At 42.6% G+C, this 25179-nt stretch overlaps 2 protein-coding genes across 8 annotated transcripts in view; one reads left to right on the top strand and one right to left on the bottom strand.

Annotated features, from left to right (window-relative positions):
• The first annotated feature begins 1285 nt into the window (after positions 1–1285).
• On the top strand, positions 1286–11329 carry prg4b (proteoglycan 4b). Of its 5 annotated transcripts, none has more exons than XM_083766272.1 (16): positions 1286–1439; positions 1583–1682; positions 2222–2338; positions 2742–2864; positions 3322–3399; positions 3510–3581; positions 4458–4508; positions 4743–5054; positions 5227–5517; positions 5743–6327; positions 6876–6962; positions 7654–7790; positions 8479–8635; positions 9002–9121; positions 9400–9528; positions 10837–11329. In XM_083766272.1, the coding sequence occupies exons 2-16, from the start codon at positions 1613–1615 to the stop codon at positions 10950–10952; spliced, it is 2445 nt and encodes an 814-aa protein (XP_083622398.1). In that variant the 5' UTR covers positions 1286–1439; positions 1583–1612; the 3' UTR covers positions 10953–11329. The 5 variants fall into 5 exon arrangements, with proteins under 5 accessions (XP_083622398.1, XP_083622396.1, XP_083622397.1 ...); XM_083766270.1 differs by having other exon boundaries at positions 3319–3399; XM_083766271.1 differs by having other exon boundaries at positions 1287–1439; positions 3319–3399; positions 4746–5054.
• The window catches only part of tprb (translocated promoter region b, nuclear basket protein), a gene marked incomplete at its 5' end in the record, with an annotated part of 33757 nt that continues 19663 nt past the window's right edge, over positions 11086–25179 (bottom strand). The window contains 23 exons of one of the 3 annotated variants that reach the window (XM_083766267.1): positions 11086–11225; positions 11735–11842; positions 12609–12730; positions 12897–13053; positions 13962–14060; positions 14449–14549; positions 14807–14895; positions 14990–15058; positions 16574–16734; positions 17281–17365; positions 19103–19252; positions 19826–20023; positions 20150–20230; positions 20363–20514; positions 20951–21229; positions 21575–21762; positions 21866–21942; positions 22585–22778; positions 23489–23687; positions 23884–24030; positions 24155–24365; positions 24461–24591; positions 24773–24904. In XM_083766267.1, coding sequence (XP_083622393.1) covers positions 11176–11225; positions 11735–11842; positions 12609–12730; positions 12897–13053; positions 13962–14060; positions 14449–14549; positions 14807–14895; positions 14990–15058; positions 16574–16734; positions 17281–17365; positions 19103–19252; positions 19826–20023; positions 20150–20230; positions 20363–20514; positions 20951–21229; positions 21575–21762; positions 21866–21942; positions 22585–22778; positions 23489–23687; positions 23884–24030; positions 24155–24365; positions 24461–24591; positions 24773–24904 — 3180 coding nt within the window. In that variant the 3' untranslated portion in view covers positions 11086–11175. The remainder of the gene's footprint in view (positions 11226–11734; positions 11843–12608; positions 12731–12896; positions 13054–13961; positions 14061–14448; positions 14550–14806; positions 14896–14989; positions 15059–16573; positions 16735–17280; positions 17366–19102; positions 19253–19825; positions 20024–20149; positions 20231–20362; positions 20515–20950; positions 21230–21574; positions 21763–21865; positions 21943–22584; positions 22779–23488; positions 23688–23883; positions 24031–24154; positions 24366–24460; positions 24592–24772; positions 24905–25179) is intronic. The other 2 variants (XM_083766268.1, XM_083766269.1) reach the window with 2 other exon arrangements.

Below are 25179 nucleotides of genomic sequence, written 5' to 3'. Positions count from 1 at the left end.
GAGTGGACGACCCAATTAAGCATTACACTTGTTTACAACAGGGTCCACATTGTTCAATTCATCAAAACATTTAAAGACATACAAACATTTAGAGACATACAAATAGACATTTCTATGTAGCTAAATTCATCATATGGGAAGCAAAAAAGGGAAAAGATACAATATACAGTGAGGGAAAATGGGGTGGGGGGGATTCAGATTTTACAGAGGCCAGTTTCGAATTGCAGCCATCCGTAGGTGCCCTTTGAGAGCGGTTTTGAAGGAGTCAAGGGATTCACATGTCTTAACGACTGTTGGTAGGGCGTTCCACATTTTGGTGGCATAGGAGCGAAAAGAATTTAGTCCCTTGTTTGTGCCAAATCTGGGTTGTACATGGTTTGTTGCACTACCTTCGAAACTTTAATAGCTGGAAGACTTCTTGTGAGGGCGTAGGCATAGTCAGTTCTGTTTAAGAGACATCGGATAAGTGTTTCAATTCAAACCAACGTGATAAGGGCTTGTCTATATGCTACTTCCTATTCGCGCCAGCCAATTACTTCCATTAAAGGGTAATTGTTATAGGGTTATTCTTATTTCCCCGGTGGTCAATCAGATCCTGTTTTCTCGAATGAAATGTCATCATGCACCAACGGGCCAACCAACACTAGTCCACTAATGAGCTAATTTCCTGTAAAACCTATACTGACATGATGAGTAAAAACCACAGACATGCTACCATCTCCAACCACAAGCCACAAATAATACAGGCCAAACCTTACAATGAAAACAAAATGGCCATGGGATGACAATTAGGCATATTTGCCTTAAAGAGCACCCCACCTAAAATAACTGTGATTGTATTAGAGGATTTTGAAGATTTATTTTCCTAAGCTTAATATTCCTTAAAGAACAAACTGTGGCCTATACTATTGCTTATGTCTGCCTGAGTTTGACCATGGGTAGCCTCGATACCCAGGCTTTCATTTCGTCTGCGCGAAACCATGGGTAAAGAGTCAACTGAATGGCTATTCTGAACAGTGTAGGCTACATCAAATCAATTGAAATTGCATTTTTTTTTAAGAAAAGTAACTTTAATACAATTAACTTTGTTTTTCAGTGATCTAGCTGTCAGTCACATCTTAACCGTAGTTTTTATTATTATTGCTATTCCAACTTCCAAGACTGAAGACTGTGATGTCACCAATCTGGCACATACGCCTATAGCTATTAGGCTGCATGCGTTGATGTGCTTCCAAAGAAACATTTGTGTGGAAACATATGTAGTCTGTCCTAGCTGAAGGGTGATCCTCCCCACCCAGACTTGCGTGGGACGTCTGTGAACTCATCATTTCACTTGCCCCGATCCTCCAATTAGCGTTAACGGGAATTCGCAGCCGGCCTAGCCCTTTAAAAGGTAACGCCATCAGACATTCATCAGGACTTGGACAGCGGCTGTCTGGGTGAGAGCAGTTTCTTGTCTACTCTTCTTTAGCAGGACACGTTCTTTCTGTGTTTCTCTGAGTGTAGCCTATTATGTGATTAAATATAACTGGAATTTTTCAGTAGGCTATTCGTTAATTTATTTCTGTTATATCATGTTCAGTTTTATAGGGTCGTCGTACAATCTCTAAAGATGTCTCCAACTGCACTTTTCGCGGCTATTTGTATGGCTTGTGCCTTTACATGCAGTGCTGCTGCCCAGGGTGAGTAAAGGCTATTCTAACCTGGATCATTCATAATTATGGAATGTCATAGGACTATTTATAAGTGTGAATTTACACAATGTCAATAGTAGCCTAATGAAATACAGCAAATATTTGTATAATGTATTTTAGAGCGCATTTTAAACATTTAAACTGACCAAAGTCAAGTGCTATATAGGGCTATACACAAAGGATATTACAATATTAAATGCAAATGAAGATGTAGTAGGCTAATCAATATAAATGTGTATTAAATTAAATGCTTTTCCTGGGGGTTAGGCTACCAAACTTTGCTGTGCTCACACTCATTTCTTATTTGCTTCGTTACAAATTATTTACTGAGAGATAAAACATGTATGCACTTATACTTCACCATGAACATTACTATGTTAGTAGTGAAATTTATATTTTATTATTAGGCCTATCTCTAGTTGCAGATAAAGGTTCACTCCCCTGAACAATTATGATTTATGTTCCCCATGTGCTTAGTCGGCTTATGTTTTAGGACTTTCCATGTGCAAAATGTGTTTTAATTACAGCAAGCTGCAGAGGACGGTGTGGTGGTGAATACTACAGAGGTAGTCCGTGTCAGTGTGACTATGAGTGCATAGGTCATGAAGAGTGCTGCAAAGACTACGAATCCCAGTGTACTACAAGTAAGGCCTTTCCCTGGGAATTTGTTGTGGCTTATGACATATACTCCTTACCTGAGTCGTAATGACATAGGCCTAAAGTTGCTTTAACTGTAGAATTGTTTTCTTTTATGCGAGAATATATATAGGCAACATAAAGCTGCACTGCCTGCACAAAGCAACAGTAGGCCTACATTTCCATTAAACCACTGTTCCTTACAGATATCTGATGATGCTATTAATACACATTTCTTTAATGGCATTTGTCATTTAAATTATGTATGTATCATGAATATATGGCATCAATTTTGGGAATCTGCATGTAGCCCTACTGATGCTCTGTGACCTGAATTCTGCTCTCTGTCTGTCTGTCTGTCTCTGCGTGCGTGCGTGTGCGCGCGTGTGCGCGCGCGTGTGTGTGACACAGGAGATTCGTGTTTGGGGCGGTGTGGAGAGCCCTTCAAGAGAGGCAGGCAGTGTACCTGTGATAGTGACTGCTTTAAGTACAACCAGTGCTGTGCAGATTACCAGAACACCTGTGGCACAGATGGTAAGACTTCCAGTCAAACTTTGATATATATCCATCCATCTATAACGAAGACATTATACCATATCATAAATTAACTTCATCATTACACTTGAATGCAAGCATGGGTAAATCATGGCCTGCATGTTAGCCTCAGCTATAGCACCCATGTATTAATCATGGATCATCTTATTAGAGATCTTATTTCATGGTTATGGCGATTTGGAATTAGATGCATGTTAACTATTGGTGATTCCAATTGGGGTAATGGTAGGCCCTACTGTATATTATTATGGCCCATGTTGTTTGTGCATTGGCTTGGCAGTGTACCATTTTGTCCAGAAGAAGAGAGTACCCTCGCATGACAGTCATCCATGGCAGCATGCATGTGCAATATGTGGTACATGAAGTAATCTGCATAAATGCATCAGGTCATACAGTAGCTGACAATCTCTTCTGTCTTGGTAATTTATCACAGAAGCAATGAATGGACCAGACAGTAATACGACTCCGGGGGTGACTAGCTCATGCGATAATGTAAATAATAACAAACCCAAAGGTATATTATTTCATCAAACTAAAGCTTGGATTGGATAGCTATAATAGATGCATTTTAGGGGAAATTATTTTCATCATAGGGCTACCCTAATTCTCAGTTTTATTTCACAGAACCCACTGTGGTTGAACAATCTGAGGATCCAGATGTGACCCCATCCACATTCAGTGAGGGAGATTACCCAGGTGCGTAGACACCATAAGAACATATGAGCATCACTGTAAATGAGAACCTCGATTAACTTGCCTAGTTAAATGAAGGCTAAATCAAATATACATACATACGCATGCACGCACGCACACACACACACACACACACACACACACACACACACACACACACACACACACACACATACATATACATACAAGAATACTGTACATACATACTGTTACATAAATACGTAAGTTAATTATTTGATTTCTTCAGTACAAAATAATAGGATCTGAGAGCAACGTTTCTTTTGAACAGTGATTGAACAGGGAAAAAAATCGGTAATGGCACACGATAGAAAGATGTATCCTATGGGGAGATGTTTTTTAGTTTTTTAGTTGGCTGTGTCACACAGTGGTTCTGTCGCTGGGACATGTTTTGAGGACAAGGTCTTGCCAAGAGCTTTAAGGTCTCAGTGGCCAAGACAAACACAGGGAACATGTGTTGTTGTGATTGGACCATGTGGAGGAGGTTTATGGGCACAAGCCCAGTCACACAAAGTCAAGAGAGGGAAGCACACAAACAAGGCTAATAATGAATGACTGTATGTTTTGACGTTTTTAATGAATTACAAGCTTGGTCTGGGACAGTTTACCGAATTCAGTGCAGGAGACACGCTGCCATCCACATCATTCATCTCCCAGGAGGCTGACATGCCATGACATTTCCTCCCGTCAGCTAATGTCCACGTGCTTGGCATAAGTTGGCAATCACTGAAGCTGAGAAAATAATAGATAAATGTGGAAGGAATATAAATGAAACATAACTGATCAAAATAATAATAAATAAATAATGCCAATTGTAAAGTATTTGCAATTAATGTCTAATTTTACTTCATCTGTTAACAGATGACTATATGCCGCTGGGCGCTCCAGACCCACAAGATGATATTGGAGATGGTGAGAGAGATGGATTGTTTGTTTAACCACATTAATCTTGGCGTCCCTATTTTGGGCAAATTTTACATTTTCACAATAAAATAATAAATAGTGAAAATATCAGATCTACAATGGCTATGCATGTACAGTATATTGGCTATTTTCACTATTTGTCATACGATTAAGTATAGAGCTTGGGCTGATGTTTCACTAATTAAGTAAATGTACTTTTCCTCACTATATGACATACACTAGCAGATGTGCTTGGGCAGACCTTTCCTAATAACGCAGATTCGTATTCTGAGACTGGACTACAGGAGCCAGAGCCAATCCCAGACCTGCCTGAACCTCCAACTGACCTGCCTGAACCTATGACCTCTGACCCTTCCCTGCCAAACTCAGAGGATGACTCTCAGCTGGAGGTGACACCAGAGGAAACGTTCACACACCTCCCTCCAACTGATGAGGCCCCTGGGGAACCTTCAGATAACAGGCCAACACAGCAGGCCAACACCAATCTCTTGCCCTCTGACCAAGCCGATTTAGAAGGTCCCACTGAGAGTACAGGTATGCCAGAGCCAAGAATAACTTGGCAATACTACGTGCTATGTGCTGATAGCACTGTTCTGGGAAATTACAGCATTTAATTACGGTATGTGTTACTCATTGTCACGTCCGTTATTTGGATTCCTGATGATTAAGCTGTTTTTAATCATCTTTTTTAATCATGTTTTTCTAGTGGCAGACGCCAGCAATCCTGAGGAACAGTCTGATCCCACCCATACATCTGAACCAGGAACAACTTCCCCTCAGCTTACTCCAACCTCCGCTGTATCCTCCCAGGTCTCCACTCAGTCTACCCCAAATTCAGAGTCTTATACTGGATCCCCTACATCCAGCACCCCAGAAATCCAGCCTGAAGGCCAGGATGAATTAAAGCCTGAAGGCAGTGAAGCGATACCTGATGATGAACTACTTCCAGAGGGGCAGACTGTAGACCAAAGTACATCCACTACTCTTCAGCCTGAAGGCAGTGAAGCGATACCCGATGATGAACTGGGACAGACTGTAGACCAAAGTACATCCACTACTCTTCAGCCTGAAGGCAGTGAAGCGATACCCGATGATGAACTGGGACAGACTGTAGACCAAAGTACATCCACTACTCTTCAGCCTGAAGGCAGTGAAGCGATACCTGATGATGAACTGGGACAGACTGTAGACCAAAGTACATCCACTACTCTTCAGCCTGAAGACCCGCCTTCTGAGCCAGAAGATGAAGACTCACCAAATGCAGACTTGAACCAGTCATCTATCACAACTATAAATCCAAGCCTGGCCACAACCACAGCCTCCACTGTAACCTCTAAACCCACAACAACAGGTCTGGTATCTACTGGACTCACAGATGGCTCCTCACCATCCCCAGGCAATCCAGAACCAACGTCTGGCTCTTCAGTGCCTCTGACCCCCTCCACAACAACCCCTGACTCCTCTCCTTCAGACACCCAGGATCGCGATACCACCATTTCCCAGGCTGACAATGGGCCAGAGCCAGGATCTGAGTCTGGGCTCGGGGTCAGAAGGGACAATCCGGATAGTTGGAATGGGCCTGGACCATCACCCACAGACCCAGCACAGGACCAGAGAGTGGATGATGCAACACCAGCCCCAACCAGTGTCATGCAATCGAATCCTACGTCCAAACCCCACAGCAAACCCGACCAAACCAAACCACCTCCAAAAAAGCCAGGCCAAGTCAAACCTACATCTAAACCCAAGCCCAAGCCTGTAGAAATAGCACCTCCAAACATAGACAACACTAGAGACTATCAAGCAGGTGAGTCATGCTAGGACTTTAATCCTGTTATTTGAACACTATTGCAAAGATGCAGTTTCTCTTCCACATGTATTACAGTGGTTCTCAAACAGTGTGCTGGGATTGCAGTATATGCAATTATATGTAATCTTTAATTTATCAGTACACTTTATGCTTACAATTCGTTAAAAGAGTTTGTAGTTTGTAGATTTTCACTATGAATAGAGTTTGAAAACCACTGTTCTACTACACTAACTCGTTTCTCTCTCTCTCTCTCTCTCTCTCTTTACGAGCTGGTGTTTATTATGCCTCTGGGTGAACAAGCTTCAAAGTTTCTCCACAAGATATTAAGTGACATGAGCAGTGACCTTTTTCCTCCACCCCAAATTAGTTTGGAAATAGAACTCAGTTATTTTAAATAGTGGAACATAACAGAGTTCGCAGTGTAGGAGAATGCAGGCAGGCAGCTCCGGGAAAAAAGCTATTTCACCAATTAAAATACTTTTTTAAAATTATTATATATATTTATCCTATTAGGGCTCCTTAGTAAAATGCTTATTTTTCTCTAGATGACAACAACGATACCAACCTCTGTAGCGGACGGCCAACCAGTGGAATCACCACCCTGAGGAACGGGACAATGGTTGTTTTCCGAGGTTGGTGCCAGACCGTTGCTGCAGGGCCAGCCTGACCCCACCTACATGACTGACATTGAACATTGAACATGGCTCTCTTGCACGTCCCCCACAGTCAAGTAATATTGCATTATTATGGCTTAAAGCTGCTATAAGCATTAAGCAATAATATGTCAACATTTTAATGACCTTTTTATTTTTTGGTATTCAGACAACCAGCAATGGGTAGAACGCTCCCAATTGTTTTTGTCTCTGTGACACATCTAGGGGCCGCAATCTGCATTCAAAGATTTGGTCCTGATTGGTTATTTCGTGGTTTTTTCGACCAATGACAAAGCTTCAAGGAACATCTTTGAATGCAGATTGCGGCCCCTAGATGTGTCACAGAGATTACATTTTGGGGGGGGGGGGAGCGTTCTACCCATTGCTGGCTGTCTGAATAATAAAAAGGTCATTCAAATTTTGACATATTATTGCTTATAGCAGCTTTAACGAAAACACCTGCCATTTTGTTTGTGTACAGGAGAACACATACAAAGGGACAAAGCAATTAGTTATCATACGCATATATTATGCAAAAGGAAACAAAATATATATTTCAGAATTGCAATTCTTTTTTTTAAAGAATTAATCAAAATCTAAATTATATTTAGAGTAATGAGATTACGATGTAGATGGAGCAGCATTCCAAAAGGATGTTATTTTGTTATAGGACACTACTTCTGGGTCCTGGATGGAAACAGAGTGCCAGGTCCTGCCCGTGGCATCACAGAGACTTGGGGTGTCCCCTCTCCTGTTGACACTGTTTTCACCCGCTGCAACTGCCAAGGCAAAACATACATCTTCAAGGTAAGCCCCCTGTATACAATGAGCAGGATGTTTCTGTCAAGTACTCAGCGGTGGAAAAAGTACTCAATTGTATTACTTAAGTAAAATTATCAATACTGCAATGTACTGTAGAACTACTCCGTTACAAGTAAAAGTCCAGAATTCAAAATGTACTTGAGTAAAAGTACCAAAGTATTGGTTTCAAAATGTACTTAAAGTACCAAAAGTATAAAGTACTCATTATGCAGTTTACAAATGTATTAAAATATTTTGAAAATAGAGTACAAGCTCACAATGTGTTGCATCGCAATGCATTGTGAGCTTGTAGATCGTCTATTTTCACAGAAGACAATGGTGTGTAGGGAAAAACGATGGAACCAGGTATAGACCCCTGGGGAACCTCGGTCAATCAAATATTCATAGGATTATTGTGCCAGTTAATCACTTTCAACCTGGGGTCCCTATTTTGGATGTTATGCATGCCATTATTGTCAAAAGTTTGGTTAAAGGTTCCATTTTCTTTATGAATGTGTTTGTGAGCATGAGTTAAAGTCCGTTGCTCTCCCCAGGTTGGCGGAGGGTGTGTAGAGCCCAGGATCACATTAGATAATTGTCACAGGGGTGAAAAATGGGTTACAAAATCGTGGGATAAAAATTATAAAAATAAAAAAAAAGAATGTGTTTGTGACATAATGTGTGACCCTGACAGGGAGCACAGTACTGGAGGTATAACAACGACATGGTGGACCCTGGTTACCCCAAAGCCGTCTCCACAGGCTTTGACGGGCTGCGGGGCCACATCACAGCTGCTCTGTCAGTGCCGGAGTACAGGCAGAGGAAGGAATCTGTGTACTTCTTCAAGAGAGGTGATTGTCCACAACAGTGGTTTTCAGTTTCAGCATCACTAATTTTGGCATGTCATTATTGTCAAACATTGTAGATTGCCTATTTGCCTATTTGGGGGGGCCAGACAGAGTCTAAATGGCTATTTGGGAGTCCTTGGCATAGAACGTTTTTGGAACCCCCGGTCCAGTCAGTTTTACTGGTATTTACCGTTGCAAAATGTGATAAAGATTAATATAAACTATCTTTAGGACAAAGTCAATATCAATGATAGCTTATGATCATATATATCTTTCCTTTTGTGAGCTCTAATTAATTTCAAATGCAGTACATCTTCAGTGGTGATGGTCTGAGTTTAGACATTGATGTCCTTGTTTGGTTCTGCCCAGGGGGTCAGGTCCAGAAATATTCATACCAGTTTGGCACCCGGCCAACATGTGGGAGGAAGGTCCAGTATGCTGTCCAGTACACTGTCCACACTCGAACGGCCCGCCAAGCACCGCAAGCAGGTGCACTCATTGAAACTGCATATTTGCCTGACCTTGAGAATCCTTTGAGAAATGAGTCATCCAATGGTTGTTGTTGACTGTAAAATGTGGGGGTTGGTTAAAGACATAGGTCCATGGCATGGCATGTGCAAGTAGTGCAGAGAAACAGTCCACATCCTGTTTATATGTGTAACTGCACAAACAGTATAGCCATTTTTTAAATTATATTCAAATCAGTAATCAGAAGACCCGTCTTATCCGAATTTCATCCTATTATTCCATTGCTTTTTTGTTTCCAGCATCTAGCCTCGGATCCCCCATCAACATCCGGGTGTCCTGGAGAGGTTTCCCCACGGCTGTGACATCTGCTGTGTCAGTCCCCACCCGCGGTATCCTGGATGGATACAAGTACTACGTCTTCTCCAGATGTAAGTTTTATCAACGTTTTAAGGCCTAATTTTGCTTAATCGTACAGCTACAATCCATACACTTTACATTTGTTGCCTCTACTGGAGTACAGACGTAACTGCAACAATATCCTAACTACAATAATTTGTGTCCAATCTGGTGCAGTGTCTGCTTCAAGTAACTGACATGGTCAACAAACAGGACTGAAATGTCTTAAGGGAAGAGTAGGGAAATCATCTCCAACTCCTGCAGATGTGCAACCTATATTGTATTAATAGTCATGACAGACAGAATACACGAGCTACATTTAAAAATATGTGGATGCCATTCCTGGTAGTGCTTATAGTACAATAGTGGAGTATTTTACATTGTATATATGGCTGCTATGGTGCAACCGTGCATCTTTTTAACTATCCCTGCTTTCTCATCGGTCACCAATCCCACCCATCTGTCCCCTTTTTTGTCTTGTGTATGTATCGTTACGTTGACTTTTCTGTCATTTGATGTTTAGTATTGTGTGTCTTGTATTTGACAAAAAAATTATATATATTTTTAATCTACCATCTAGATTGGTTAAAATACCACTATGAATTAAAATAAGTCTCAGATAATAGCTTTAAGAGCTTTCACAGATGGACGTGTAAAACTGTTGCATTTATGGTTTAGTAGCTAAAGCCCTCTTTACGTCCCACACATAATTCCTCTGGCCTCAATATAAAAACTTTATTTGAATTGCCTACTCTTGAAAAAAACAAAACACTCTCGCACCTGTCTGCAGTCAGACACGTGTTGTTACCATTACCCACATCATGTCTGACAAAAACCATGTGTGTTTGGGTGGGGTGGTTAGGCAGACCAAGATGAGAAGATTGGGTTCATTCACCAAGTGTGAGAACATTTATCATCCAATGAATAAAGTAGCCTGCCCTACAGGGTCCAAAATAACTATACTACAAAATAAGGGATCCACAAAAGCAATCGTGACATTTAGGTAAAAAGATATATTCTCACAAAAAAAACATTTTCTTTACAGGTTTAGGCTCTTAATGGAATTAATGGAATTTAGTTGGCAGGGGTGGGCTACTGTCCATCTAGTTATGTCACTGAAGCAACATAGTAAACATGACACCTCTTAAATCTCATGGTCAGCCTCGTTTGTGCCCACCAGGCACGTTGAAGAAGCTGCATGTGCTTTTTCCTGTTTCAGTGCTAGTGCCCTAGACTAGATACTGTAAATTGCATGTATTGAAAAAACTAAATGTAATTTCATGGACAACTTTAAAAAGTCCAAAACAATGATCAACTAACCACCCATCTTCCTCTTTTAGCCAAATACTACAACGTAAGAATGGACGCTGAGCAGCCAGTCATTGCAACACCTCAGTCCACTACACCACAGAAGAACTCAGCCAAAGACTTTTTCAAGTGCCCCAAGGAGGTCTGATCAGAAAACACTCACTTATTCACTCACTTTTGTCTCCCTTTGAAAACTTTATTATCTTATAATAAAACAATGCTTCAGCATGGACTGCTTAACATAAAAAATAGGCGACAACACCAAATGAACATGAACTACATCAAACACAGGTGGGAGATTTCACTATAAAATGTTTTTAGTCAGGAATTAATCTTGTATTGTGTCACGGTTGAAACTGTGGATCAGTGCTTCATCTTGCAAATCGTCTCCCATGCATACCTCGAGAAGGGAATGGATGCCCTGGTTTCAAAGAAAAGTTATGTTAGAAAAAGCCTGCTATATTGATGTAAAAAGTATAAATGTGTATACATGTGCTATTTTGTATTAAAAAAAAGATAATCTCAGATGCAGTTTGTCTTTTGATTGTTTTGTTTTACCAATATTAAAATGATAACGTACACACATTGAGTGGTGTGCTGTGTGTAAGATTATCCACAATGCTATTTATCGGTTGCTGGGAACTTGTGGGAAGATATTATATACTCGCTACAATCTAGTGCAGGGTATTGCACATCAACTTTCAACTGCAATTACACTGTCAACTGTTTTTAGATACAAATATGAATATTATAGTCCTCAAATTGCCATATATGTGATCAATACGGAATCAATAGTCAATTTCAATGCATGTGAACCATATGGAAGCTATAGTTATATTGTAATATGTGATAAACATGGAAGCTATAGTTATATAATATACTGTACAGCATGCGAGTATCACTCAATGAGAGAAAAAAAGCGTGCGTTACCTCCTCTCTTCATACGGCCACCACGGCCCTCTGGCCAGCGCTGCAGCTGTCTGCTGGGGGCAGGTCTGCTGGGTGAAGGTCTAGGTTTCGCTGGAATACTGCTGGTATCTAGACAAAGACAAGATGAATATCACAATTTACAAAATGTTAGTGACCGTAGTGCAGTGGTTTTAAACAATTTTCATATCAAGGGCAAGGCCCAATATTGTTTTGGCATTTGAGCCACAGACAACAGTTTGATGACATTTAGCTTAGCAGACCCAAAACGAAAGAATATTTCCACAATTCCATGCTGTACTGATGTGGTACCATTAGGAGAGATAACGGGCTAAAGGAACAAAATAACAACTCTTCTACATTCTCTAAATGTGTAGACTTCTTGTAAATGCAGAAAGAAGTCTTATGATGTAATGTAAGTAATGCAGATGTTTAACAGAAATGTAACTCTTGAGTGTAAAATGAAACCAAATGGACCCACACTCAAAACTAGGCATAGGAAACGGTAGCAAAACAATGTTTGTGTTTACACAATCCCTCAAAGCTGGACATAGGGGGGACTAGTGCATAGTGAACTTAAAAAAGAATGTGCACAATGAAAGTCAAGTTGCTGAGCAGAGTTGGCTGGAGACATACTGAACGTAATGTGTGGTTTTGGTAGCAAAAATCACAAAAGCTAAAACCTCAAAGCTATGCAAACTCTTTGGTGGGATTCTACTGTGGCTGCAGAGCGGTAGTTTACAGACTTTGTGAATAAGAGTCTTTTAATAAACACCAAAAAGTTACTTAATAAACACCAAAGAGTTACTTAATGCTATCAAATCACAAACCCAGGAGATGTGTAACTGAAGCCGACTTGAAAATGCTTCTACTGTACCTGCAGAGCTGGAAGAAGGCTCCTGGCTGGTGGAGGGGAGGCTTGCCTCATCAGAGGGCTGGTTAGGCTCCCCATTGTCCCCCTGGGACACCACAGGATCCACCGAGGCCTCTGCACTGAGCCTGGAACACACAAACAATGATAGTACCAACCCCAAAAAGATAGGACTTGATTCAGAGGATAATAATAATTCAGGCTGCATGAAACATAAGGTTAAGCATTGAAACAAAGCTTTGAATAAACCCAGAAGACCCTAAGTTAGACCCTCTATCAGAAGCATTAACAGACCTGTCTCCATCCGGCTCCAGGAAGTCGTCATCCCTCTCCTCTCCTGGACTGGCTCCTCCTGGTACCACCAGGCCTGGCGTGGAGGTGCTCACCATGGGCACCGACTGGGAGACGTGGTCTGTACAGTCAGAAGAAAGCACCTCTGAGAAGACCGTTACTGTGGGAGTATAAAATGGAAAATTAATTTGACAGGCATCCAATTTTGAATCTACAAGGATCATATGATCTGTGCACTGATCATGTGTGCTGAGCCAAAAGGCACCCCTGACTCCACTGTTACAGCAATGGAGTGCGCCATCTTGAACTGCGCACGCACCCGCACCCACTGTATCCTTTTATTTTGATCGCCTTTATCTCCAATTCCATGTCCCACATGGCATTTCCGGTCAAAACAAGGTTTATTCGACGGCCGATGCTGTAATAGCCACGGTCAGCCATTCTGATCGTCGAGCAGTAGATCCAGATATGGTCCGAAGTAAGTAATAAATGTAACATCGGGTCGCAGGTTTTGGTTCTTCAAAATGAGGGTAAAACGGGTGAAAATCCTGGAGTGAATTACAGCAAATGTATTAATTAATCTTGGCGGCCAAACGGTTTAACAATACAAGAGCTCAGAGTTCTTGGTGAAAAGGTTGTACTTTTGAACCATTACTATATTGAACTATGTAATTAACCTGATACAGCTATAGTCAGGACATTAGTGAGACAGAAAGAGGACCTGGGTGGTACCTGGTGACATTAGTGAGACAGAAAGAGGACCTGGGTGGTACCTGGTGACATTAGTGAGACAGAAAGAGGACCTGGGTGGTACCTGGTGACATTAGTGAGACAGAAAGAGGACCTGGGTGGTAACTGGTGACATTAGTGAGACAGAAAGAGGACCTGGGCGGTACCTGGTGAGACATTAGTGAGACAGAAAGAGGACCTGGGCGGTACCTGGTGAGACATTAGTGAGACAGAAAGAGGACCTGGGTGGTACCTGGTGAGACATTAGTGAGACAGAAAGAGGACCTGGGCGGTACCTGGTGAGACATTAGTGAGACAGAAAGTGGACCTGGGCGGTACCTGGTGCCGCTACTTGTAAAGGTGTGGTTGGAACAGTGCGTCCACCAGACTCCTCTTCGTGAGATACTAGGAACAGAGGGCTTTCATACATCCCCAGACCTGCAACACACACGAACACACACACACACACACACACACACACACACACACACACACACACACACACACACACTTACTAACTGGTTCCTATTGAGATACATCAAATTATGAGACAACAGAATACATAAATTGCCCATAGATTCAAGTCTGCATTGAATAGACTATACTGCAGCAGTGGTGAAAAACAAGACCATTGTACATACATTTGGGAGAGGATCATCCTGCTAATGCTCTACCATTTAACTTGAAGGGGTTAGAGGCACTGCCACCCCACCTATAAGTCTTTCATTATTAGCACATAGGAGGTTTTGTGTTGTATTGTATAATATTTCCCAGAGACCTTTCCAACATGAACATAAAAATACCACACTTCACTACGGTGACGTACCTCCTTGTGATGCAAGCTGTCCCAGATCTGAGTGGGAGGAAGAACTGGCCTCCTCTGGAGGGCCAAACCTGAACCGAGGAACACCTGCCACCTGAGGGGAACTGGTGTGCACACACACACACACACACACACACACACACACACACACACACACACACACACACAGAGGAAAAAGTCAAGAACAATACAAACTCGAGTGGTGTGTTCGTGTGTGTGTGTGTGTGAGAGAGAGAAAGAGAGATACCATAATAATGGTGGTAGTGGCAGAAGTCATATCATAGCAAGGGAAAAATATATATTAAAAAAATCTGCTTTTCATTCGCGATGTCATACTGCGCATGTATCCAGTTTGACTTACTGGATTGCCTGATCAAATCCATCAGAACGGTGAACCACCAGAGTAGGGGTGCTAGGAACCATCCGGTCATCATCATCAAAAAAGTGCTGCTGCAGACAGACAAAGTGATGTGGAAAAACATTAGCACACCTACATAATACAGTAGAACATGTCGGTATGTAATATTGGTGAACTGATACTTACTGCACTGCTGGCCATCCCAGGTGTAAGCTGAGGGACTCTGGGGACAGACTGCCGACGAACGGGGATACGCTGCAAGACAAAATTGTTTGTCAACAACACAGATCTGCAAGTGTTTGGCCACACCAAAGACGCTCTACCAAGGCTACAACGACACCAATATGTTTTAGTTTTAATAACACACATTTTGCACCCAATATCCACACTATACTAGTCAAAACGTACATTTTCTTCCAGAAAAGGATCATGTAATAGGGACATGAGGAGGGAAGGTCATTACATAAGAATCAAACATGGGTGCCTCCCTCATTGTCAAGTCTTTGTTTGTGCCGTCTACCCTAAAATGTATTGGCACGAGTTTTCATACAAAAAAAAATGGTGCCAATGTGTTAAGTTTCCGTTTTGAAAACTGTTACTCAACATGGACAGCGAAACAGACATTACTGACCTTTGTTGTCTATGCTACCAGCTGTTGTGCAGTTAAATTCTATTTATACTGCCATTACCGACTACATGTGCAGGAGGAAAGCTATTTGACTATGTCCCATGCCTGTGGACGTACTTATCAAGATAGCATGCAGTATACGTTGTATTACTAGGGTGATGAGGGAAGACTCACTACTGCATTGATATTATAGAAGTTTCATATTTTGTCAGAAGATATTTTACCTGGCTGACACAGCGGGTACAGGCTTTAGTTCCGACATACTATTGATCCGAAACCTCAATCCCTAACCTAACCATAACCGCAAGCACGGGAGCAGCGTATGTCGGACCATCGCATTCCTTTTTTTTATATGCTTTTGCGGTTTTCGCCTTTATTTTATATTTCTTATAGAGAGACAGAATGTCAGATACAGAATACCAATTCTGCTGACTTTTGCCCACACTGAGCAGTGAGCACCCTTATTACTTGTTCATTACATACCTCCCCCAGTGCTTTCAAGGCTACCCCCACCTTGATAGGAGGAAATCAGGCAAAATTACGGATTTTATTTTTGACCAAACTCAGAGTTTAAGACTTGGATGAATGGAGCAGAAATGCGCATCTCAATTCACAAAACTTGAGTATTATAAGGTTATAAGGAATTTGTTCTTTGGTACGACTACAATGTTCACATGTTTAGAAACGTGTGTGGGAAGTTGTTAAGCTGACACAGCTTCTACTTAGAGAATTGTTCCATTCTTTAAAAGCAACTGCTGAGAAGAAAAAGAAATAAATAAAAGCACACAAACACAAACCAAAACTATCCAGACCGCAAAAAGTCACATTTTATAACCAATCCTGCACGCAACGTAAAATTTACTTGGCCTGACATATCTAGTATTGTATGGACAGAGTGTCAATAGCTGGTCATTTTAAAACAAAAGCAAAAACATATTGGTGTAGATGTAGCCTAAGAAATATATAACCAAGTACCATTATCAGGTGAAAAAGAAAACAATTTATTTCATTCATTTATAAATTTGATTTTATTTAATACAAAATGGCAAAAAAGATAAAACGATAAAAGCAGGGAAACAGACAAAATGGGTGTTGTCAAGGGTCAACTGTGTGGCTAAGGGTTACATTTCTATGCTTTATACCTGGACCTGGGCTGGGGGCCCCAGCTCCTGTGTCTGGGAGGGGTGGATGTTTAGGCGGGGGGGCAGTTGGTGTGGTGGTCTCCGTGGTGACTGGGACATGCGTGAACCGGAACTCGTGATTGGTTGCTCTGTGGAGAAGGCTTCCATCGTGCTTCCTTCAACTGAGAAAAAGGAGCAAGATTTAACAGATCTCAACACCCAAGACGGGTCATGGGTCAATGTCTGGTAGGGCCAACCAGTAAAGTGGTTAACAGTATGTTTTAATATGTCTGGGTCGCAATATCACTGTATCTGCTCAATTTGGGTCTGAGCCCCCAAATGTTTCTGAAAGTGTATACACCACATACATTACAGGGCTATAAAATAATGCAAAGACTGTAAAAAAAAAAAAAATCTTTGCATGCAAGTCATTCAACATCAAACTAAACCAACCAAATAACATTTAAAATAAATTCTCCATAGCACCAATAGGTCTGCCACTCTCTGCCCCAGACAGACAATAACATATTACAGCTTTCTCCGTCATCACAAAGTGGTCAGATAACTAATTCTACGTCGGGACAAGAGAGAGTGTGAGTGTGTGCGCGTCTGTGGGGTGAGGGATACATTGGGGTGTGAGCGTCTGTCTGTGAATGTACGTGTGGAGAGACTGGGGGCGGGTGTATGTGTGCATGCATGCTTTTTGTCAGCGTTTTCCTGGATCTTACAGCTGGAGTCGGCCGGCCGCTGGGTGGAGTCAGTCGCTCCCAGGCTTTCCTCAGTCTCCGTGCCTGGATCAGTCGCATCAGCTCCCTGGTAATGGAGACAAAGAGAGGTGTGTCAAAGTCATAAAAATGAAAGCAGGAAATCCCAATGAGAAAGACAGAAAAGGGTGAAAAATGAAAGAAAAGTAAAGGCGGTGGATGGGTGGGAGGGTGTACACTGTACAGGACACTGAGGACAGTTCCCACACACCATGGCTGCTGCCAGGCCATATTGGCAGGTCCCCAGAAATCCATTATGATTCATTTCCCACTACCCTGGAAAAACAGCAGCCATATGCATGCACGCATATGAAATATAATACAAACAGGGGCTAGGGGCTAAAGTGTAAAAAAACAGTGGCCTCAGACTGTTTGTGACCAAAAATATTTTCCCTGGCTTTTCTTTTGAGGACAGGGAAGTTATGACAGGCTCATTCTTTGATCCACGTATTGACTGATCTAAGTGAAGACCATCTTCATTTCATTTGACCTCTTGGTGAAAAAACCCAAAGAAGCGACAGCAGCCCATGGTACAATTTTACGTCTGTCTCATGTCCATTTAAAACGTTTTAAATATATTATATATAAAAGTTTAAATATATTTTCACATAACATGCTGAAATCATAGGACAATGTATAGTATTATTTGAGAGCATATTAGCTAATTATACAATATGGATTATTCTATACATTTATTGGTTGGTTTTATATCAAAGTTAAATAAAACTGTACTGGTGTGTAAAAAGACTGGTAGTCGTCTATGATGTATCATTGTATCTATGACTTATGACTCCATATTTGGGCAAGTTTTCAGTCTCGTTCCACCGCCACTCACTTCCTTATTGACGGCATGGCTCTGGAAGAGTCTAGCCGATGATGTCACTGGTCAATCGGATCCTATTTTACTTCCATAGTTCCATTCTAAGTGAATAAAAGTAAAAATGTAATATATAATAATAATACTTGTGTGAAGTGAGAGGCGCCCACTGTATTTATCGGCCATACGATGTCTTACGTCGTCATTTAGTGACAAACAAACATTAAAGTCCATAGACGTAGCTGCCATATGACGTATTCTTCAAAAAACAATTTATGTCAGAAAGGCTCTAAAACAAACATTAAAAACCCTAGACGTAGCTGCCATATGACGTATTCTTCAAAAGCCATGCATTGGAGTGGCTAGCGCCCCTCAAAAAATGTAATGTAAACTAAAATGGAATAGTCATACTGGGATTCCACTTAAGCCTAGTGAAAGTGTGCACAAGAAATGTGGCGCTGATTGGTCTAGTGGTTTGCAAGATTCGCTATGGACACAAGAGAGACAGACATTTTTCAGACCCACACAGTTAAAAAGGGGGCAAAAAGCCTCGAGTTGGAACTGGGGAATCCATTCCAATAATTACTGCCATTGCAGATTATGTGTACAAGTAAGGCCACGGTCGCTTTAGTATTCATCTAGACACTGATTCATCCTGTTAAACGTGCGCACGCACGCACACACACACACACACACACACACACACACACACACACAGAAGTAAAGGTAAATAGCTCAAGTCAACACACCGTGTACACAGACGGACATAGTTATGACAAGAGGCATAACAACACACATGTGGCAGGGGGATGAGTGTGTGGAAAAACTGAGTGGGTGTGCAGAGGAGGGTGTGTGTGCATGTTTGCATAACAGACTGTGTGGAAGGGATTCTGGGATATGGGAAATAATAGCTTCGTGGGTGAGGGCAGTAACTCTGGGTGTGTATGCATGTGTGCGTGGTGATCGAACCTCTGTGTCGTCTCCCTCGTAGGCCTCGTTGCCGTCCCCGCTCCCGTCATTGCTGTCCTCCCCTTCCTCTCCCATCGCACCGTCATCCTCATCATCATCTTCCTCCTCATCCTCATCATCATCTTCCTCCTCATCCTCATCATCATAGTCCTACAGTAGCCATGAAAGCTGGTATTTACAGACAATATCGTACAGATTATAGCACTGGGTCTAAAAGTGGGGTCTGGGGAGGGTACAGGCTTTAGTTACTTCATAATATTGGTCCGACAGTCAGACCGACAACCTAACCATAACCGCACGCACGGAGCAGCACATGTCAGATCAACACATGTTTGGGAGCGATGGGTGATTTCCACACATTTTTTAAAAGTCAATGACATGAACAAGACTCAACCACTCGATTACAGTATCCATGCCATTTCATACGCTGCTCGATCAACCTTTCCTTGATTGTATACATTCATCGATTGTATACATCTCAATAATAATAATAAGGTTGAACATGTTATAATTACTGTACTGCAAGTCCAAAGTGTAACAGATTTAAAGTTATGTTGAATGTTTTATAGCTACTTCCATCAACGTGGTCAATACAGACATTTCACTTCCTCAAAATGAAGTACCAGGAATCGTTTTCTTATACAGTACATTGTCAACATCTGCTTTGTTCGCATGTTTTGCAATGTGAGCTCTCTTCACAGCTTCCAGTGGAAGATACTGTACCTGCTCATCGTCTTCCTCATCCTCCTCTTCGTCCTCCTCCTGGTCATCCTCACTCTCCGTGTCAGTTAGTATGACGATAACGTCGTGCTGGGGCTGGTCAGGGGTGTCGGGCTGTGTCATAGTGGCGATGTCCAGCTCCACAGGGACAGACTGGGAGGCTCCCTCCAATTCACCCTCCTCCAATACCTGAAACTCTCCCTGTACGATCACATACAATGTTCAATATATCCATGTCTCTAGGTTTTTAACTGGCCTTAGTCATTAATTAAGAAAAAATAAAATCCTGAAATCATGCATCGATATGATTGAAAATAAATGGTTGACCTGATGTCCATCTGGGCCTTCCTGGCTGTCTGTTGGCACCACTCCCTCTGCCTCAGTACTGTCCTCAGCCAGCACCTCCTCCTGAGGGAGAACCCACAACACTTAAGCCTCACACAATAACCATGATCAGATTACTGGAACCACCAATTACCTTCCAATACTGTTGAATGCTATAAAGGTAAATGGGTAGATTAGAGGTAATTCTTCCCTCACCTCAGGGTCCACCCTCTGAATGATGCGTAACTTTTTGGGAACGGGGAACTCAGAGGGGTCCTCCTGCTCTGTGTCGGTGACCATCGACGAACTGTCTTGCTCCTCCTCACGAGGCCTCTTCGACATGGAGGAGGTGCCTGGTGTAGCTGAAACTAATTTTAGAAACAGATGGTACAGAGATAACATTTTAACTTTTTTTTTTTTGCGGCTTACGCCTTTTATTGGTTTTTTGAAGGGACAGCCAGTAGGCTGACAGGAAACGGGAGAGAGATGGGGGAAGACATGCAGTAAAGGCCGTGTCGGGCTCGAGAGTCGAACCCGCGGCACACTGCGACTGGATTACCAGTCGGGTGCCCAGACTGTTACGCCACAGCCTGGGCCAACATTTTAACTTTTAACATAACTTTTCTCACAGCTATAATAGAAATGATTACCGTATGCCAATTGAATTATTAACCACTTACATACATACCGGGGTACCCCAATCGTCTGTACCTGACTCTCCCCTCCCCCCCCCCCCCCCCCCCCCCCCCAAATGGTTATATTATAACCATTTGTTTCTCTCTTCATAACATGAATGAGTCTCACCGGTGCCGAACACAGCCGAGGACGTGGAAGGTCTCTCCACCTGTGAGCTGGGTGCTGCCTCCATCACCATGGACTGTGGTTCCTGGGTGGCTGGTTCGGTGTGGGTCTGCTGCTGTGTTGGTTGAACAAACGCGGTGGTCTGCGTCTGTGTCTGCTGCACAGTCAGCATGGGGCCAGCCAGTGTGGTCTGGACGTTGGGGCTGGTGGAACGCACAGAGCCGCTGGCACTGCCGTACACGGTCACATGCTCCACCGGAGGACCCTCACTGGACTGCATGGCTGAAGAAAGGGGAAAAGAAAGTGTACTTCTATCACACACCTGTGGTAGAAGTTAACCCATTTAGGCCCGACGTCGAAATTAAAAAAATGTCTTCTAGGGGGCACGGTGGCACAGTCGGTAGTGCTGTCGCCTCAGCTAGAAGGTCCTGGGTTCGATTCCCACTGGGGACGCTGGCGGCGTGTCCTATCCTCGGTGTCATCAGTGCCCATACGTGAGGCAGGGTTGGTGAAAGGGCCTTTCTGTTCAGAGTTTGCATGTTCTCCCCGTGCCCCCTAAGGTAGGTACCCTCACAAATAACATGCAGTAATCCTGGTCTCTAACTGCCTCCCCCTGGCCAGACTTACCTTCCTGGTTCTCCACCTGTGTAGTGGGCATGACAGTGGCTGTGGGTGTTGGGGTGTTTGGAGTGACCATGGGTCGGATGCTAGCCCTTGGGGTGGGCTTGTTGCCTGGGTTGACAGGCTGCTTGCCGCCTGTAGCAGGAACTGGGGTCGGCTTAATGTTGGCGGTCGGAGTCTCTGACGTACTGGCACTGAGAAAACAAAACATCACGCCAAGTAATGTCATGGATGAAGTAAGCAAACCTTTTGTAATGAATGACAAATATACAGTATATACTCTGAATGAGAACATACCTGCCCCTGTCTGCAGCTTGGGTGGTCTTTAGACTGCTATGTCGTTGCTCCGTATTCCTTTGCTGTTCCGACTGTGTCTAACATTAAGACAGGTGGATAATGATCACATACTCCACACAATCAACGTCACAACTACATGGATTATTGCAGAAATAATAGTAGTTTCAGATTGGTAGTAAAAACCCATAGTGGATGAAGTCTGAGCATTTTGTAATCACACATGTAGTTAAAGTTAAAAAAAACAAAACATAATGGCTACACATTTCATGGTTGAGATATTAAAGGGTATACCGGTAATGTATTACATTTTATGCTAAACCTATGATACGTTGATACAACAGAAGAAAAAAAAACATTTAACCCATTCTAGACGGGAACCCCTTTTGGTGTTTTAACAAAGCATTATGTTATTGAAAAATACCAGATCTACAAGCTCATAGCACGCCACCGAGCTTGTAGGTCTGCTATTTTATTTTATTATTTTTTTCTTTTCAGAAGACTTTTTAATATTTTTATTTCGACATCAGGCCTAAATGGCCTAAAGTTTGTGAGGGAACACACTGATAACTCACTTTGGGGTATTATAACTAGCAACTGTAGCAGTCTTTTCCCTTACTTTAATATTATTTTATTATTAATAACTAGTGGTTGTACAAAGATAATATTTAGGTTGATTCCCGTGTGTCCATTCTGTGCTAAATTTCCAGCACTCAGCTCACCTTGCTGGGGCCCGCCTCAGGGGGCTCATCCCTCTGTTCCTGTCTCTCCTGCTGACCCCGGAGCTCCCGGATCTCTCTCTCCTGTCGGTTCAGACGGCCCTCGTACTGGGATTTGAGCGCGCTCACTCGCACCTCCAGCTCCTCGCGCTGCTGCTTCAGCTCCTCGTTTTCCTTCTGTAGAACGTCCTTAGTGGCTGGAGAAAAACAAACAAGTAAGCATTATAATTAGGAACATGGCTGTGACTAATTGCCTAGCAATGCTGGATCAATCAATTGCTGGTAGTTTTCACCATTTATCCGACACTCACTAATTATTGTTGACATAAATTGCCAATTTGTTCTATTTCAAAGGGCAAAATATTGCTCAGTTAAAATGTTACGTTTTTGAATGTCTGAATAAATGGACAATTTTGAGTTTGTGTAAACACAAACACTGAAGATGAAGGTGAGGACGCAAATTCTGATTTCCCGGAATGAGATGATGTATGAAAAGAGCGCCCCTCACTTCACACAGGTGTGAAGATATATTTTTTTTTTATAGCAAATCAATATATAGAGCTCAAGTGGTTAAAATAGTGAATTAACCACTTATAAATCATCTATGCTTTGTTGAGCAGTGTCCCCAGGAGTTTCATCTCCTTCTTTTTCCCTTGACACAAAATCTTTCCTTCAAAATTGTCGATCGACAATGTCACAACGTGTCGCAACACATGTTGTGATCTTGTAGCTATGGTATTTTAACATTATGTTTGTCTATTTTCACCAAATGTTTGCCTATTATGACATGATGCTAAGGTTCAAGTCGTTAGACACATGCTACAAGTGGATATGGCCAGGGATCTAAGATGAGCACTTCAATGCCTGGCTCATATAGGAGGCTTCCACGATTTGAAATCTCCCTTACCGGCAAGCTGGTTGATCTTCTGCTTTGCACCCACAAAAGCTTTCCTGGTCTTTTCCTCCTTGTCTGCCATCTGCTGCTTCAGCGAGTCCTCCTGGGTAGCCTTGTCATGCAATTCCTGCCTCATCCTGCCCATCTCTACCTGCAACCTGGATGACTGATCCTGGGTCGCACGCACCTCTGCATCACGCTCCCCGAGCACCTGGCGTGTGGCAGGCAGACACAGTCATGGTTCATACTTCGATAATATATAATTTTGGCAGATACCAACAGATACTTAATAATCATGAAAATCACATTTTTGCTACTACTCCTCACAAATCGGTACACATCATCTCTGGGGTCATGAGATCAAGATTCAAATAAATAGATATCAAAAGCGTGTCATGGTCTCTGACCGTGTTGAGGTTCTCCAACTGTGCCTCCAGATCTCTGGTTCTGGTTTCTGCCTGGGCCAGGGAATCTCTCAGGCCCTGAAGCTCATGGACTGAGGCTTGATGCGCCTCCTGGTCCTGGGATGGTCCTGCTGCTGCCTCTGCCACAATCTGGAGGAACCACGGCAAATATGTACATCGGTGGAAGTGCACCCATTATTAAACTGAACTCTGTTTCAAATATTTGTGAGGAACTTGGTTAGTACACCAGTGTGAACTGGCTAAGCCCCCACACCTTGTCATGATCCATCTTGAGCTCATCATACTGGGTCTTGTAGCGTCGGCCGATCTTCTTGACCTGGGTGATTGTGCGAAACTTCTCCTGCAGATCCTGGTTCTTGACCTCCACCTCCCTCCTCAGGTTGTTCCTCTCCTCAGTGACCTTGATCATGTTCTCACGCAGGTTCTGCAGCTGACTCTGCAGGGAAGTCACTGACCCACCGGTCCTGTAGACAGATATGATAAGACAATAAGAATGGACAGGAGGAGGAGATTTGGGGACCTGTGTGAGCCATGAGCAAGTTAAAGGTCCCTTCATCACCTGGACACCTCTGCTTTGAGGCGGCTGTTCTCCTCGATGAGCTGCTGGATGCGTTTGAGGTGAATCTCCTTCTCTGAATGCATGCGCTTGTATTCTTCTGGATCGGTGTCTTTCTGCTGGCTCACCAAGGCCTGGTGAAACACATGGGACAAACTTAATATATTGCTACAATCATTGAAAGAAAGTTAAAACTAAATATTTGCATTATCCGTCTTTCAACAAGATACAAATGTGACCAAACAATACTTTGCCAACTTGAAAACGTGACATTTTCCTCCAGTTATAGTGTTCTAGTCTAGGTGTCCAGCTGACCTGAGTGCGGTTCTTCCAGCGTTTGATCTCTTCTTCCAGAATCTTTTTCTCAGCCTGCAGCATGCTGCTCTTCTCACTCAACTCCGAGTTCGCCTGCTGCATCGGCATGATGTCAGACTCCAGCTTACGCACCTGAATGACGCAGGGGGAGAAAGGGTTAAAGTTAACCCCAACCTCCAAGTATAATAAGTGATTAAGTTTCTATAGTTTGAAAAATATAAGTATTCTTATTGATAAAGCTCAGTGTTCCCTCCTCCTCAACAAACTACAACACTACACTAATACTTTCTTTATTTTATTGTTTGAGTGAACTCTATCTCGGTTTCATACCTCAATGAGACTCTCTTAGGTTACATGCATACAAACAATCAACAGGATCCTTTCAATGAACACAGCTCTTACAGTAC

The sequence above is a fragment of the Protomyctophum parallelum genome (assembly GCF_964188405.1).
Source record: "Protomyctophum parallelum genome assembly, chromosome: 6".
NCBI lineage: Eukaryota > Metazoa > Chordata > Actinopteri > Myctophiformes > Myctophidae > Protomyctophum > Protomyctophum parallelum.
Note: the sequence above shows the minus strand (reverse complement) of the source record. Positions and strands in the feature narration are given on the sequence as shown.

Bases quoted from the DNA above. Each gene is read 5' to 3' on its own strand.
- prg4b (XM_083766270.1), top strand. From the start codon at position 1,613: ATGTCTCCAACTGCACTTTTCGCGGCTATTTGTATGGCTTGTGCCTTT. The intron at 6,963-7,653 runs GTTGGTGCCAGA...ATTTTGTTATAG, and splicing joins GACAATGGTTGTTTTCCGAG to GACACTACTTCTGGGTCCTG. The intron at 7,791-8,478 runs GTAAGCCCCCTG...TGACCCTGACAG, and splicing joins GCAAAACATACATCTTCAAG to GGAGCACAGTACTGGAGGTA.